The sequence below is a fragment of the Solea senegalensis genome, linkage group LG7 (genome assembly GCF_019176455.1).
Source record: "Solea senegalensis isolate Sse05_10M linkage group LG7, IFAPA_SoseM_1, whole genome shotgun sequence".
In the NCBI taxonomy this organism is placed as follows: Eukaryota; Metazoa; Chordata; class Actinopteri; order Pleuronectiformes; family Soleidae; genus Solea; species Solea senegalensis.
Window position 1 is genome coordinate 10,706,204 of NC_058027.1, and position 15,224 is coordinate 10,721,427.

At 37.6% G+C, this 15,224-nt stretch overlaps 1 protein-coding gene across 1 annotated transcript in view; it reads left to right on the plus strand.

Annotated features, from left to right (window-relative positions):
- ddb1 (damage-specific DNA binding protein 1) overlaps positions 1-15,224 on the plus strand; it is a 31,448-nt gene that overhangs the window by 8,743 nt on the left and 7,481 nt on the right. The window contains exons 8-21 of the mRNA XM_044030283.1: positions 1,900-1,983; positions 2,591-2,707; positions 4,908-5,010; positions 5,638-5,713; positions 5,796-5,904; positions 6,625-6,803; positions 7,364-7,527; positions 9,013-9,120; positions 10,531-10,738; positions 10,919-11,014; positions 11,344-11,455; positions 12,140-12,263; positions 13,456-13,620; positions 14,367-14,461. Coding sequence (XP_043886218.1) covers positions 1,900-1,983; positions 2,591-2,707; positions 4,908-5,010; positions 5,638-5,713; positions 5,796-5,904; positions 6,625-6,803; positions 7,364-7,527; positions 9,013-9,120; positions 10,531-10,738; positions 10,919-11,014; positions 11,344-11,455; positions 12,140-12,263; positions 13,456-13,620; positions 14,367-14,461 — 1,740 coding nt within the window. The remainder of the gene's footprint in view (positions 1-1,899; positions 1,984-2,590; positions 2,708-4,907; positions 5,011-5,637; positions 5,714-5,795; positions 5,905-6,624; positions 6,804-7,363; positions 7,528-9,012; positions 9,121-10,530; positions 10,739-10,918; positions 11,015-11,343; positions 11,456-12,139; positions 12,264-13,455; positions 13,621-14,366; positions 14,462-15,224) is intronic.

Consider the following 15,224-nt stretch of genomic DNA (forward strand, 5'->3'; position numbering starts at 1 on the left):
ATGTATATATATATATATATATGTATATATGTATATATATATACGTATATATGTATATATGTATATATATATATATATATACATATATATGTATATATGTGTGTATATATATACATATATATGTATATATATGTGTATATATATGTATATATGTATATATACATGTATATGTGTGTGTGTATATATATATGTATATATGTATATATACATGTATATGTGTGTGTGTGTGTATATATATATGTATGTGTATATATGTGTATATATATGCGTGTGTATATATATATATGTATGTGTATATATATGCGTGTGTGTATGTATTTATGTATATACATATATACACATTTACAATTGCACTATCTTAGTGCAAATACATATATATATATATATATATATATATATATATATATATATATATATATATACATATACATATATGTTTAATACACAAACAATGTATACAATGTACATTGAACATGTCTGTATATTCTTAGATTCTGCATGTATTGGGTTGTGTGTACAACTGTGTTTATACGCAACATCTCCTTTTCCCATGTTCGTGAACGCAGCACTAGCTGTCCATTCAACTGTTGCGATACAAATGGCGCGTCACGCAATGTTAGGGGCGATAGAAACCAAACGGAAGCCAAACAATACATCGTTAATGCCAGCTGAGAACGGCGAGTCGAGGAGAAAATAAAACGTTTGAGGGACCGTCATCTATTAAACCCGCTATGTGGCTCCATTAGGGCCAACTGTGGCAGCGACAGAGCAAAGCTCGTGAATAAAACAGACCGTCTGTAGGCATTGTTTAACGTGAGTCAAGTTTGCTCACAGTAACACATCTAACATGAATGTCCATTACGCTGGCATCACCCAGACATTTCTGTGGTAGGAAGGAGTTGGACTGTTCACTGGTCTGTTCACTTTCCCACAAATTCAGACAAACAAGGAAATAATCTGTTGGGCTTCATAGCCAAAGATTAGTAGATTAGCAGAGTTGCAATTTCATATACAGTTCAAGTAAAGCCACTAATGACAGATTGCACAGTGTATTGTGAAAAATGTATCCATACAGGAAGTATTTTGTTTGGTGTGAAACCATAAAAAATATGACTTTTTTTATTTACATGTAATGCCACTACTGGCTGGATTTATTGAGCTCTTTATGTAACGTGTGGTTCCTAAGTCATCATGTCTGAATAGAACATGTTATTTATATACAAAAAAAAACTGAATGTGAATATGTATAATATCAACAGGATGCAGTAACTAATTATACAAAAGTTGGACAGAAATACTTTGTTGTGTGTAAATGGCATCTCAGAAAACCTCATTGTCAACATTTTAAAGATGTTTATGCATGTTCGAAAATTCAAAATATATTTTCACCCCTTCTCTTCCATTCCCAACAAATAAGCGCTAATACCATTTTCCTATTTAATCCTTTAACTTTGTTTTTTGTATAGCTTTGAATTGTTCCCTGTGAGATTTGTCTTTTGCTGCAAATAAGCATTATTGTCATCAAGTATTCTGCCAGTATTTTTCTTTGTTGATTAACACTGTTGAGCTCCATCTAGAACTTTAAAGTCTCATAATTGTTAATTTTGTTTGGCCATGAATTGAATGTCATGTTGGGAAGCTAAAACTGCTTTAAAATGTATTTATTTTTTCTTTACAAATGTTGGGTCTGTCTTCTCCACTGTGAGCATTTGTCACTTCTCTTTGTCTTGCATACCATTGAAGTGAATATTGTTGTTTTCTTGGCTTCTAATTGGACGAAATTAGCTATTTGACATTTTACAGGCAGGGGGCTTTAACGGGAAAATAATACTTGTTGCAGATTTAATAGGGACATGGCCTGAGAGACTAAGCTGTATTTGTGTCTTTCTCTCTTGACAGACATCTATTGCTGAGTGTTTGACCTACTTGGATAATGGTGTGGTCTTTGTAGGTTCCAGATTGGGTGATTCCCAGTTAGTGAAGGTAAGCTACAAGTCAAAAAGTATTCATGTTTTTACAGTCCTAAAGTCCAATAAGGCTTTGAACAGCTTTAAAATGTTCTCAACTTACTGTTCTGTTCACCCTGTACCTGCTTACCCAAAACAAGATCTGTGTGTAAACTGTGGAGACAGTGCTGTTCTTCCATCATTGTGTTGTTATAGGAAGCAGCCCCAACTGGCCAGCCTGTTTTCTTTTGTTACTTGTACTTGTTCCCCACCATCCTGATAGAAATGAACATTACGACTCCCTGCAGCACAGTATTGTCCTAATAATGCATCAAAGAGTGTAGTAACTCAGTGTGTTCCAGCACCACCTCTGTGCAGGCGGATTGTTGGTAATTAATCAAAAGTTGGGGCATCCACAGGAATTGTTTGCATCAATTTTTGAGTCTTAATTCACTTCTGCAGGAAAGCCATAAATTAACCAATTTCTTAACCCATGGGGGGGACTCACAGAGGAACTGGAGCCAATCCCAGTTCACATCAGACAAAAAGCAGGGTTCACCCTAAGTGGGTCACCAGTCTATTGTGGGTGTGTCCTGTCATGCTCTCTTCTTCTTCTAAGCAGGCTTGTCTTTGTTTATCTTCAGCTCAATGTGGACAGCAATGACCAGGGCTCATATGTGGCGGTAATGGAGACGTTCACTAATCTGGGGCCCATTGTGGACATGTGTGTTGTAGACCTGGAGAGGCAAGGCCAGGGCCAGGTAAAGACCCAATACTGAACTGACACACATGCACACACACACAGGTTTGTGTAGCTTTATTCTTATTACACTGCATTGAATTCCATTTATTTAGACATCCTAATTAACTCTAAAAATAACCAGTTGCTATCTAACCCTTTACCTATCCACAATTCAGGTTTTAGCCCTTACTTTAACCAGTTCCTCAGATATGAGTGTGCCAGAAAAGGTCCTGCAGAGATAACAAACACAAGTACACACACAGAGAAACACCACACTTGGCTACTAAAGCAAATCATTTAGATAGAAATAAAAAATATTTTTGTAGCTGTCACAAAAAGAACCAGATATGGCACTGTGATTTGAAAGACTTTTACTGAAACATTGAGCGGGTACTCTATACCTTGCTGAGCATCTCCTCCTGTGTTTTCTTTTTTGTTAATCATGTGCTTTGTTACAGCTTGAGGGAATTGAGGCAATTGAGCCAACTTGCTGACTTGTTTTTGTCACTACAATTAAACCATAGTTCAAATCTGGTACTGGCCACAGTTGCAGGATATAAAAAATGTACCTTTCTAAAGGTAGTCTGTAATACTTTTGTATATGTTCTTGTTGCTGGTTGCCTGTATTCATCTGACATTTAGATGCACCTGGTATCCCAGTTGTGTCGATATGATTTAGCTACTTTATTTTAAAATGCATCTCAGGCACACAAACTTAAATTGGCTTCCTTGTTCCATTACCAAAAGGCAGATTGCTGTGCACAGCACATCATTTCTTCTAATAATATTTACAACCTTTACAATGGAGAGTGAAGACCTACTCTCAGTCATACCCATCTGTATGCATCCTAACAACTCATCATCTTTAGTATTTGTGTGCACTTAAGTTTGGTTACCTTCAAACAGTTGATATTCTGAATAATGTAATATTTTCTCACTAAATGTTAAATGGACAGTTTTGTTTTCATCAGTAATTAGGAAAATAATGATCGCCCTTTTACTTAAAGTCCAACCATCTGCTGAGACCTGTTCGTTTAAACATGTTCTTTGACACATTGCTGCAGAGATTATGAACTCTTTTGATTTTGACTTAGCAGAGGAAACACTGAGGAACACAAACTTAGTGTTTCTTCTCCTACCGCTTTAGTGTTTCAACACAAAGTATTGGGAGATTGTGATTGAGTTTTTTTTGGCAGGGTTTGAGACCAGGCCTCTGGGCACTTGATATGGTTCCAAAGGCAGCAGTCCATTGGAGCACTGAGCCACACTCTTGTGTGCAGACCAGCGCACACTGTCCCTGACTTTATTCTTCTGGATTCTCTTAATCCAATCACAATGCTTTAAATTACTATTTGTTGAGAATCCCACAGAGCATTTCACCTGGTTAATTGGTTTATATTCATTCCAAGACAGCCGAGGATTCATGCTTAAGCTGCAGGGCAATGTAATTTAACCTTACAGGAAGCATGGCAGCAGTGTGTGTGGTCAAAAAAGTATTTTCATGCCAACGCATACAGGGGTTAATGAATCATGAAACCTGCTCGAATAACACATACATGAATTTAATTTTGCCGATTTTCCTGATTCTGTCATTGTCATAATGAGAGTGTGTGAGGGCATTTAGGTACAAGCTGAGGTAAGTTAAGCAGGTTGTCAGATTTGAGATGGTTATTTCCATTAGGATGAAGGTGGTGGATGGCAGGTGGTAGGGGCAGAGACTATTATGGGTGCTAGTAATAATCCTGTTAGTGTATTGTGGCTGAAAGAATAAATGCACATTTTCCCAATCAGATTCATCAGACATCATACTTATTTACCCTCAAGGTGTTGTAATTCAACACTGCTGCCATGCTTGTACTGGATATATCAGATAAGTTCTATCATAAACTGGCCCTGTTAGGATATAACAGCAGTATATATATTGTATACATTCACACATCACTGTTTATTGCACTCATATGCAAATAAATAAAATAAAAAATAAAATGTAAAAGTAAATGTGTAGTTTGAAAACTCATTGAGATCAAGTAACATAAACCATTTAGTTAAAATGATATCACAACAATTATGGTCAGAAATTTGTAATGAAGAAACTTGAATTTGTTTTAAATTTACATTAGAAGTAAATTTAAAATACTGAAGAAAAGTAACAGGATCAACCACGATATTGTATATACTTAACATAAATAACATTCATGTTTTTATGTCTTTACTTTTAGCTGGTGACATGCTCGGGTGCATTTAAGGAAGGCTCTCTTCGAATAATCCGTAATGGCATTGGCATTCATGAGCATGCCAGCATTGACCTGCCGGGAATCAAAGGTTTGTGATCTGTATGTTGGCCTGTTTTTCTTTACCACACTCCCAAGTCCTGACTTTATCTGGACCTCAGTCCATCTCTGATTTGACAGCAGAGCAGTACTTCAACTTGCACAAATGTTTCTATCACCTGACCATGCCTTGAGCACTCACTCATCTGAGCTCAGCATTTGAAAACATTTTCATTTGGTAAAACAAAGAGCACCGCAATGTCTGCAATAGTAAACTATCGAGTTTACTAATTTATGATGCAGACCGCTCTTAATCAAAGGAAACTGGGTTTCTTCTCTCAAGACAGGTAGCTGGAACTTAAATGAGACACAGGCCACTTAAGGTCTCGCTGCACTTGTTAGGCATCAGCATTTCATCGACTAGTTTTGCCCTTAAAGTCTCAGATTCTGCCTTCTCACTTGGCCTCTTGATAAGAGGCAATTATTCACTCAGCCAATCAATGGCTCTTAAAAAGGAATCTGCAACCTGCACATCTTCCAACATGGTAACATTTGACAGATGAAATAGTTTAAAATCGACTTGGGTAGTGGCTAGATATTGTATTTCTTTACCTTCCAGAGTGATAGAGAAAATAGGTTTTCTTTATAACCCTATGTTTTATTTTTTATTTTCTTCAAGGTTTGTGGCCACTTCGCTCTGAGGCAGGCAGAGACACCGATGACATGCTGGTTCTGTCTTTTGTGGGTCAAACACGGTGAGTGTTTGCTGTACTGCATGCCTGATAAGTTCAGAGTCAGTTTTGAATGCTGTTAACTAAAGAGAGTGTTTTCCTCTAGAGTACTGATGCTGAGTGGCGAGGAAGTGGAGGAGACTGAACTTCCCGGCTTTGTGGACAACCAGCAGACATTTTACTGCGGCAATGTGGCACACCAGCAGCTTATTCAAGTTTGTATACACAAGCATGCACGCCTACACTTCTGTCATGTTTGTAATATGTGCTTCATCACAACATGAGTTTAGTTTAACGTCATTTTGGAGGTCTCTGTTTTTATAAGACACACTTTGCTGGAGCTGAATCATACATGATTGAAAAGGGTAGTCGTGGATTTAAGAGTTCAAAATAAGTGTTTTTTGCACTTACCTGAAATAAATATTGCATTTCATTCAAATTCAAGTTTTGAACAAGGATGATGTGCAGATCTGTAGTGTGTTGAAGCTTGGTTAAGGAAAGAAGTGAAGATTAGCAAGCAGCAGTATGGATTCATGCCAAGAAAGAGTGCCACAGATGCGATTTCTGCTTGCCATTTTGAAATAAGAAATCTGCTAGGAATTTCTGCTTACCGGTAGACCTTCTTCCACAAATCTTAAGGTTGTTGTCATGACAGCCATCTTATATACACAAGCCTGCCCATGTTAAAGGAAAGTAATTTCTCTTTCCAACATCAAAAACACATTCCAACAAGTGGGTTAAAATTAACGTTAGGTTCTTTTCAGTCTTTTTTGTTTTTATAACGCACAGCCACGATCCTCTCCCACATACATGTACATTTGAAAAGGCTTTATATTTTAACTCCATTGTCCCCACGCAACCCTTACTGTCACTCTGTCACCTAGAAATTCAATACTAAAATGATCTTTAAAGAGAAAAACTGTTTGTACCTTCAGATAACATCAGGCTCTGTGCGCTTGGTGCTCCAAGACAGCAAGGCATTAGTGAGTGAATGGAAGGAACCACAGGGCAGGAACATCAGTGTGGCCGCTTGCAACCACACTCAAGTGGTGCTTGCCGTTGGCCGTGCCCTCTACTACCTGCAGATCCTGGCAGGGGAGCTCAAACAGATCAGGTTTGACATATACAATACTCTCGCTCTCTCACACACAGAGACAGACACACATGATTGATTATCTTTTTGGTCTCACATTTTTTGGTACTTCAGACACCTACATTTTCATGTCAGGAAAGAAAATGTCTTAAAAACAGTAATGATCCTAGAAAAGGTAACATGATAGAGCATGCATAATGCCACTGTTGACTCACAGATGCTTGTTATAACCCTGCATTATAAATTTCGTAAAAATAAAATTTATGTTTATTATGTGGTTTACAGAATGGTCTGTGAGTCTATTTTATACTAAACCTGCTTTGAGCCAATATTATTATTATTGTTATTATTATTATTATTACTACAACAACAGTAGTTTTTAGGAGAGGGTACAAATAATACATATCTATGCCTCTGTCTCTCTCCCTGTCTCTCTATCTATCTATCTACATATATATATATATATATATATATATATATATTCAGAATTCCTCCCTCAAATTGTCAAATTTAGTTGTACACATTTCACAGTCACACAGTGTGCGCTATCGGTTTTCTCACGTCCTCTTAACCCCCCTCAGTACCACAGAGATGGAGCACGAGGTGGCCTGTTTGGACATCACGCCCCTGGGGGAGGCTGGCACTGAGTCACCGCTCTGTGCCGTGGGACTGTGGACTGACATATCAGCCCGTGTTCTCAAACTGCCCTGCTTCACAGCTCTGCACAAGGAAATGCTGGGGGGAGGTGAGAAAGAGCGAAGCAGAGAGCACTGACATGAGAAAAGGGAAGCTGTTAGTGACTTGTTCAGAGCAAAAGGTGGACAGAGATAATGTCAACCCAAAGGAACAGTCTGTATTTGGCCCAACAGCAAATGCAATATAGTGAAAAATCTAGAAAGGTGAATTATTATTTTCCCAGCAAACCTCAGCCTGATCATAGACCGAGAGAGGGATTAGTTCAAAATTGTTTTTTTTAATTGAAATTTTGCATTTGTGAACAAAAATTACTACTTATTATTTATGTTGCATGATCGGGGAACACTAGCCTGAGAATAAAATTACATATTGTTGAGCCATTTCATGCTTACAGGAGAAATAAAATATACAGATTTCAATGAATGGATGTAACATTAGAAATACAAAAAGGAAAAAGAAAAAATACTTATTGAGTTTAAGAGTGTGTGGTAGTTGGATTTGGGAACCTTTTAAACTGGAAAGACTGTGCAACTATTCTCCTCAGTTTGAGGTTACCAAAATTATTTTTGCATGTCCCCTGTTTTGCACTTTGTGGAGGGGAGACTCATGAATGAATCAATTAATATATAATAAATATGACATAATAATTAGGAAGAGCCTCTGGCCTCCATTCCCTTATAATGGACACCCTGTTGCCTTCAGTTGTCAAATATAGAAATTGAAGAAATATTTCGAGTGTAATAGCAGTAAAATGTATGTTATTACCATGTACTTAGATTTAGATTTATTAGTAGATGTCAATGACATCTCTGCCTAGTGCCTAGTTTTGTGGAAGTACTTGAGTGTTGGAGCATCAACTGTGCTCTTAACACAAACATATTTAGTGCACCATTTACTCACTTGAACAACATTTCAATGATGTGTTAAATGTGCAAGATGGGTCTCTCTTTCTGGGTAAATTTATGAAAAAGTCAGCTGTCACCTGAGACACGGTGAACTGGCAGAGACAGGAGTCTTACCTTCCAATTAGGATGCTTCATCCTTTAAGAATATCTCCACACTCTTTTCCCACAGAGTCACACTTTATTTTTCAAGTGTGCTTGATTGACAGCTGCTTGTTGCTCAAACTCTGCAACCCCCTAATAAGACAATTCTGACTGCAGTTTTAAGTTTTTATGGGTTATGAACAGGAAACTTCCGTATTAAAAGCTGCCACCATGCTATTCTATTTTTCTTTTTCATTTGCATCAAAACATTTCCACTGACCTTTTGTGAAACAACAGCGCTTAACAACAAACACTAAATCAGAGCCCATTGTTATGATGTAATTGACCTCAGAGGACTTCATATTTACCCTGCAGCATTCTGATTTTTTCTTTCAGAAAGTTACCAGTCAGGCCAATGAAACCGATATACTTTTCTAATGGAAACATTGCTGTGAATGTGTATCAGTTTGGTGTTTGTCAATTAATTTTTGTCTCCGGAATACAGAACAATTAATTAACTGTGTTTTCGTGTGTGTGTGTGACCACAGAGATCATACCCCGGTCAATCCTGATGACCACCTTTGAAGGCAGCTACTACCTGCTCTGTGCCCTGGGTGATGGAGCGCTCTTCTACTTTGGTCTGGATCTGCAGACTGGTAGGTCCTTCACACCACCATCACTACACTGCTTAGAGATGAGCTTCATAAAACTCAGACTGATAAGGGCCTCGAGACAGGGCAACAGACGGCTGTCTGAGGACATTTCTCAATACTGAAAATAACAGCTGCCAACATATTGTATGGATGTAATTGTGGGAGTAACTTTCCAGCCTGAAGTTTGACTTTAAAAACCGTTCTTTCAAACTGTAAATGTATCTCAGAATGTTTAATGTCTGAATTTAAGTTGTATTTATCTTACAGATTCAGGCTGTTTTTATTATATCACCATTTTTGGACATTGGTTACATTGTTTTCTCTTTTTGCTTAAGAGGACTAACTTCATCAGTAAAACTCAAAACCTAAAGATGCACTGTACATATACCCAGTGTTGTAATGTAACAAAGTTACTGTACTTAAGTAGTATTTTCACATACCTGTACTTTACTTACTATTTATATTTCTGACAACTTTTAATTTTATTCCACTACATTTCTTAAATAAAATGTGTACTTTTACTCCAATACATTTCCCTTAACCATGTTTGTTACTAGTTACAACAAAATAAAAGCTGAGTTGGTGCCTGTATGTTGTCGCTAGTTGTTAGTATCGGATGTTAACCGCAGATTTCAGCTCCAAGTGGACTTAAAACACACCAGCGGCTCATTGTTTACTGTGACCAACACCAAAAGGTGACTTCAACTTCTACCAAAGTCTTTTACTCAAGTATCGCTTTCAAGCACTTTATGCATATACCTATTTATCCTCATGGTACAACGTCCTCTTGCACAACAAGTGGCAAATTGTTGCACCCGAAAACAATGAACTTGTTTATTTGGCATTTGTACCTGAATTAATGTTGTTAGTGGTTCTCTGAGTGTTGTAATAGTTGTAGATTAATTTTCTTTATATTCTGTTAATTCAGCTGTAATGGCCAGGCAGCAGCTACAATAAATCTCTGCAAACCAGGGTAATGCTATACTCAAACACTTCACTATGAAGAACAACATAATAATGATGTTTCTTGCAAACATCTCTTCTTCTTCTAATCGGTTCCAATTATGTGTATTTGGGAAGAAAAAAGGATAAAAAATATCTCAGCACTGATTGACTTTCACAACACTGTGTGATTCAAAATTCAGCCTGAGCAAATTAAGCGATTGATGTGTCTTTCTTGTGATTGCTGTGCTTTGTCACCCAATGTGAGTGGCATAAAATTTGCAAGTACTTTTCATCGATTTTCTTTTCATTGAAGTGCGGCGTGAACACATTAAAACTACAGAGACGGAAGCCTCCGTTCAGGGTTCAAAGGGTTTACTGAATGGTTTGATTAGCATTAAACAGAAAGTGCATGTTCTGTTTCACTTCTAGACCCTCATTTTAAACTGACATTACACTCCTTCCATCCAGGTGCCCTAAGTGAGCGCAAGAAGGTCACCCTCGGCACCCAGCCCACTGTGCTGAGGACCTTCAGATCACTTTCCACTTCAAACGTCTTCGCCTGCTCTGACCGACCAACTGTCATCTATTCCTCCAACCACAAGCTGGTCTTCTCCAATGTCAACCTTAAGGAGGTCAACTACATGTGTCCGCTCAACTCTGAGGGCTATCCTGACAGGTCAGCTGCTCATGGATTTCTCCAGTTTGCACCTTCCTGGAAACCTATAAATAACTTATCTATGAGTTGACATCTATACAACCTGTCCTTTGTTTTATTTGGATTCTCAAGCAGACTTGATTAAAAATGCAGACTTTTGCATTGTTGGATTTTTATGTTGTCATTTGTTTGTTTTAACAGTCTGGCTCTGGCCAACAACAGTACTCTGACCATTGGTACCATTGATGAGATTCAGAAACTCCACATTCGCACAGTTCCTCTCTATGAGTCACCCAGGTCAGTTCTCTTATTCCATGTTTAGAGAAAAACCTGACTCAGCATTGTAAAATTAGATATGAAAAGTTTTGCTACAATGTGGTGGATTCTTATTGATCAGGTAGCTGAGTGGTGATATTGGATTCTTACTAAAGTACTAAAATGACAAGCTGAATTACCTGAATTCTCCAAAAAAATTAATCAAAATGTTATAGTAAAAGTTTTTATCCAGTCAAGAAAACTCTCTCTTGGCTTACTCTGTCTTTTATAACTTACTTTGCCCCCTTCATGTCCTCTGTTGGTTTTTTTTTCACTCCTTGTTTCTCTCTCCACCTGTGAACACCCACTAGGCGGATCTGTTACCAGGAGGTTTCCCAGTGTTTTGGAGTTCTATCCAGCAGGGTGGAGATTCAGGATGTAAGCGGCACCACATCTGCTGTTCGCCCCAGTGCGAGCACTCAGGTACCGTTGCTCCATGTTGTGTTCTAATAATAAAACTGAGCTTGTCAGTAAAACGAATGTCTTGTCCTGTTGGTCAACAAGCAGATTTAGCGAGTTTAATTCTGTTTCATTTTTATTTTAACCAGCAATTTTTGTGCACCTCCAAAAGAATAACATATGTTGTCTATTTTTTATTGATTGATTTATTTTTATTTCAGTCTTGCTCCAGAGGTAGGTTATTGGAGAGTGCAATTCATGAAGACAGAGATGGGCAATCAATTTTAAGTACTTTACCTAGAGGAGCTAAATGTAGCTGTTCAAATAATGTTTTGCATTAAACAAAATCATAATTGTTATTTTGTTGCGAACATGATTAATGAGGTTTCCGCTGAGACAAGACAGAGCAGTAGGACCAACACTCATTCTCTTTTGAACCGACCAAATTTGCAGTGACAACATGTGGTTTGCCCACTTAGCTTGGCTCTATAGCTTCCCCAAAGGGGCTAGTGTTTTGCTGTATAATTTATTTGTGTTGAAATTTTCTGCTTTGTTAAAAGCAAAAGCGACATGTGATGACCAGAGAATGTTTACCCGATTTTAAGGTTTAACAGCTACTAGACACAGATGGGTCTGCGAGTGTACGCAGTAGAAATAGACTCTTTGTCTTTGGCTTCTGTCTCATCTCATAAATCCACGTCCTTCCAGGCTCTCTCCAGCAGCGTTAGCTCCAGCAAGCTCTTCCCCAGCAGCACCTCTCCCCATGAGACCTCCTTCGGTGACGAAGTAGAGGTCCACAGTCTGCTTGTAGTGGATCAGCACACCTTTGAAGGTGAGACATTCCCATCTAGGGTTGCAAAATTCCTGGAATTTTTTTAAACTTTCCATGTTAAATTATGGGAATTAACCGGAATACATTGGAATTTAGCACACAACTTACTGCAGGGCTATTGAGGCCACGCCCCCTACATGCACTGTGTATTCCTCCATCACATGCCATGGATGTATTAAAAGGACAGGATAGAGTACCCCCTTATTTCTTTAAGAAAGAATTGGTGAACACATTTAAGTATTTTCATTTCAATATTTGATATATTAGGTTATGTGGCATTTTGACTATCTGCAAAGGCACTGTATGCATTTTTTTTTCTGTTATCATAATTAGTCAGTTCCTGAGGCATGAATGACCATTTTAAATCTGAGCTTCTGTTTGAAATGCATATTTTGCTGCACCATGTCTTTGTTTAAAAGAAATGTAGGTTTTGCCATGCATGCATAAATTAGGGTTATGTTATATGTAAATAAGGGATTGGTTATGCACATTGTGTCCACGGATGACTGCAGTTTATCAGTGTTGACTGCATGTCTTGGTTATTTTGCCACAATCAATATTTTTCAGTCCAAATTGAACCACAGCACAGTTGTTCATTAAAGGGAAATGCAGTCTTCACACTGTATAATCAGTGTAATCTGTTCTTCAGTTACTGCTACACTTGTGTCTGCAGTTTCTGTCGAGGATTGTCAGAAACATTACCTGACATCTCAGTCACATACTATTTAAATGCGACTGCTGTGTGATCACTATTGGCTATATCAAGTATATTCTAATGGATTCACATTTGACATATTGTCTTGAGTTGTGTGTATGCAAGCAGCCTTCTTATGCTATGAGTTTTTTTATGAATATAATCAGATCTGTTTATGTGTCTGTAATCATTTAATTTCCAGAGAAGAACTTTTTCATAAAACTTTACAATTATGGTAATAGGGTTCATACCTGATTAGTAGTGCCTATGATGTTTTAGTTTTAAATATTAAGACTTTAAGTAACTGTGTGGCCTTCTCTTGATGACACTCAATACGACTAAGCTGTTGACGTCTGTTTTCCTTGTTTAATGTTTAATGTCTGCCTTCATGGATTTTTGACTTGACATGAGACTCCATAATACAGTAGAATAATCCTGTAAAGCTTAATGCCCAAGGGCATTTTTTTAAAAATGTGTGTTTTGTATCTTTTCTATCAGTTCTCCATGCCCATCAGTTCCTCCCTAGCGAGTATGCCCTCAGCATGGTGTCATGTCGTCTGGGAAAAGACCCATCAGTGTATTTCATTGTTGGCACCGCCATGGTGTACCCAGAGGAGGCTGAGCCCAAGCAGGGACGCATTGTAGTCTTCCACTACACTGACGGTCAGTCGCCAGGCTTTACTTAAACTCCCACTCTCTGTGTTCATTAAACATAAAACACAAAATGCATGTTTCTTATGTTGTTCCTTATACAATTTACTTTGCTTTGCTCTTAATCCTTCATCTGGTTTCATTGTCTCCCTCCGTCCTCTGTCCTGTTTTTCACACAGGGACACTTTGTCCTACGTTGCTCTTGTCTCCCTCCTCACTTAATCATTTTCTTATCTCTTCTCATCAGACTCTTCTCCCCTTCACCCTCACTGATTCCCCTCATTTCTTTTCCTATATCTCACTCAAGTTGCATTGCTTCTCTTCTTGTAGCTTTTGTATGAATGAAGTGTTGTCTTTATATTTATCTTTTCAAACAATTGTTCAATGATATGCTATGCTCCTTTACACTATTTCATAGGTGCTAGAGTTGTTTACATTAGCAATAAGCTAGCAGGAGATATTTGCCATTTTTTAATCAGCATGATTATTATTAATGAATCTGTCAATATTTTTTTTCCATCGAAAAATGTATCAAAAAAATGTATTCCCTTTTTCATGTATTTAATATATATAGTTAATACATTATTCTGTTATACATAATACTGGCTGTAATTGAACTGCAGTGCAGACATCAAATGTAGATTGGAGTGGCATCGGTTTTGGTCATAGAAAAACCCATATTGGTCGACCTCTATACTAAACCAATGAAACACTGGATGTTAACTGTGTGTTGACTGACCTTGTGCTCATTTTTGCAGGTAAACTGCAAACTGTGGCAGAAAAGGAGGTGAAAGGTGCTGTTTATTCTATGGTGGAGTTCAATGGCAAACTGCTGGCCAGCATCAATAGTACAGTAAGTGGTGCTTGAAGGTGTTTTCAGCGAGACATAAAAAAAACTTGCCATTTTCTTGTCTTAAGTATAGTTATTGTGCAGAGTGTTTTAAGACCCAAACAATACATTTAGTTTGAATATTATATTTGCTTCAAGGTGTAGATTATATTTTTTACCGCAGACCTTACTATCAAAAACTAATTTGGACTTGTTATTAATGCAATTATAATCCTTCATCTCAGGTAGCCCTTGGTAAGTTGCTGACCATGTGCCTCTTTATAATGTCTATTGCAGTTTCTTATACACTTTGCACTAGACCAGAAAAATTCCACTGATGTGATTATTCGCGCTTTCTGTTGTGTGTTATATGACAATTTACAAGACATTTGAAGATGTCACCTTGGGTTTTAAAGAGACTGTGACCAGGCCAGATGAGCAGAAACCCATTTAATTAAGACTGGATGCTTTTCATGTTTAGAAATATTTTTACCAGAATCAAGACAGTGATTCTGGTAAAATCTTCATTTATCTGCTTAGTAGCATTTTCTAGATTATTTGAATTTGATTCCGTTCATATTCAGTTCACACTCTGTGTGATATAATTTTGGATAAAAGCCCCTGCTTTGTTATTTTCCATTTCAATATTTAAATCGATTTACTTTACATAAATTGGTGTTTTGAATCGCTTCACATACAGTTTGACATAAGCAACTTCCCTTTCCCTGTCCTGAACTTCACTCTTTCACACTGAGCTATAGATGGATTAAAAAGGTTAACGCTTTCA